The 1,566-nt window shown below is 38.5% G+C and overlaps 1 protein-coding gene across 1 annotated transcript in view; it reads left to right on the forward strand.

Moving 5' to 3' along the window:
* The first annotated feature begins 382 nt into the window (after nucleotides 1–382).
* LOC17874227 (protein FAR-RED IMPAIRED RESPONSE 1) overlaps nucleotides 383–1,566 on the forward strand; it is a 3,840-nt gene continuing 2,656 nt past the window's right edge. The window contains exons 1-2 of the mRNA XM_023779744.1: nucleotides 383–594; nucleotides 806–1,565. Coding sequence (XP_023635512.1) covers nucleotides 919–1,565 — 647 coding nt within the window. The 5' untranslated portion in view covers nucleotides 383–594; nucleotides 806–918. The remainder of the gene's footprint in view (nucleotides 595–805; nucleotide 1,566) is intronic.

Genomic DNA, 1,566 nt, shown 5'->3' on the forward strand with positions numbered 1-1,566 from the left:
GTACATCAATACATCACTGTACAAATTAAGTAAAAATAAGGTAACAGAATCATCAAATTACTCCAGGTCAACCACATAAAAACAACATTCACCTCCTAAATGATTTTTTATTATTTATTTCTATATTTTTTTTTTGTTTACAAAAAAAAAAAACCTCATACTGTATATGTTACTCTTGACCGCGCCGAAATTGAAAACGCAACGCTTAAACAAATAAAAAAAGACGCGCCTAAAACGCCAGACGCGCCTGAAGAAGAAATCGCGTCGAGAACAAACGCTGTGTGTCAAACGAGTAAAAGGCGAGTGAAAGAGAAGAAAAAAAAAAAGACAATCTTCAAGATCCCTAAAAATTCCAAAAAAAAACGAACCATAGATTTTCTCATCTCTCACGCTCCTTTGTTCCTCACTCGCTTTGCTTCTCCCACTCGCCTGCTTCGTGTTCTCCTTTGCTTTGCTCTTTTGACGTTAGAATTTTGCCTTCTCCCCCCATTTTGTCCCTCTCTGGGTGGCCGGGAAAATGCAGGATGACCTCTGAGCAATCCCTCAAGGCTTGAAATTTCTTAAATTTCATGCTTTCTTAGTTCGAATTCTCAGGTTTCATCCTCTAAAGTCTTTATCTTTGATGCTGATACTGTTGAAAGTTTAGCTCTTTCACCGATTTTGTAAAAAAAAAATCTTTTTTTTTTGGGCTCAGAATCGAAACTATTGTACTATTAAGTATGTTTCGAAAGTTCGTCTTTTTGGTTGAGAGGATATAAGCACTGTTCAATGGTTCTTATGAAGTTTTGATTCTGCCAATTTTCAGGTGTTAAGGTAGATTATGTAGTGGAAAGATTTTAGTTTCCAGTTTCATGGGAGCCAATGGTGGGATAGTTGCTTTTGAGTGTGTTAGTGAATCCGAATGTGGCTAACTTGAGGATGGATTTGCAAGAGAATCAGGTTAGTGATGCAGGGGATGAATGTATGGTTGACATTATGGTTGAGTCGAATAGCAACAGAGATGTAGGAATTGTTGATGATCTCAAAGCTGGAGGAGATCTTGGCTTTAGTGGTGTTCTGGATCTTGAGCCACGAAATGGTATAGACTTTGAATCTAATGATGCAGCGTATCTGTTTTATCAAGAATATGCTAAATCTATGGGTTTTACTACGTCGATTAAAAACAGCCGACGCTCTAAGAAGACTAAAGAGTTCATTGATGCCAAGTTTGCTTGTTCTAGATATGGTGTGACTCCTGAGTCTGAGAGTGGTAGTAGTAGTCGAAGATCGAGTGTGAAGAAAACAGATTGCAAGGCAAGTATGCATGTGAAGAGAAGAGCCGATGGGAAATGGATAATTCATGAGTTTATAAAGGATCATAATCATGAGCTTTTACCTGCCCTTGCTTATCATTTCCGGATTCAGAGGAATGTCAAGTTAGCTGAGAAGAACAACATTGATATTTTGCACGCTGTTAGTGAACGAACCAGGAAAATGTATGTTGAGATGTCCAGACAGTCTGGGGGTTATAAGAATATCGGGCCTCTTCTTCAGAACGATGGCAACAATCACGTTGATAAGGGTCGG

The sequence above is a fragment of the Capsella rubella genome, unplaced genomic scaffold (assembly GCF_000375325.1).
Source record: "Capsella rubella cultivar Monte Gargano unplaced genomic scaffold, Caprub1_0 scaffold_223, whole genome shotgun sequence".
Lineage (NCBI taxonomy): Eukaryota > Viridiplantae > Streptophyta > Magnoliopsida > Brassicales > Brassicaceae > Capsella > Capsella rubella.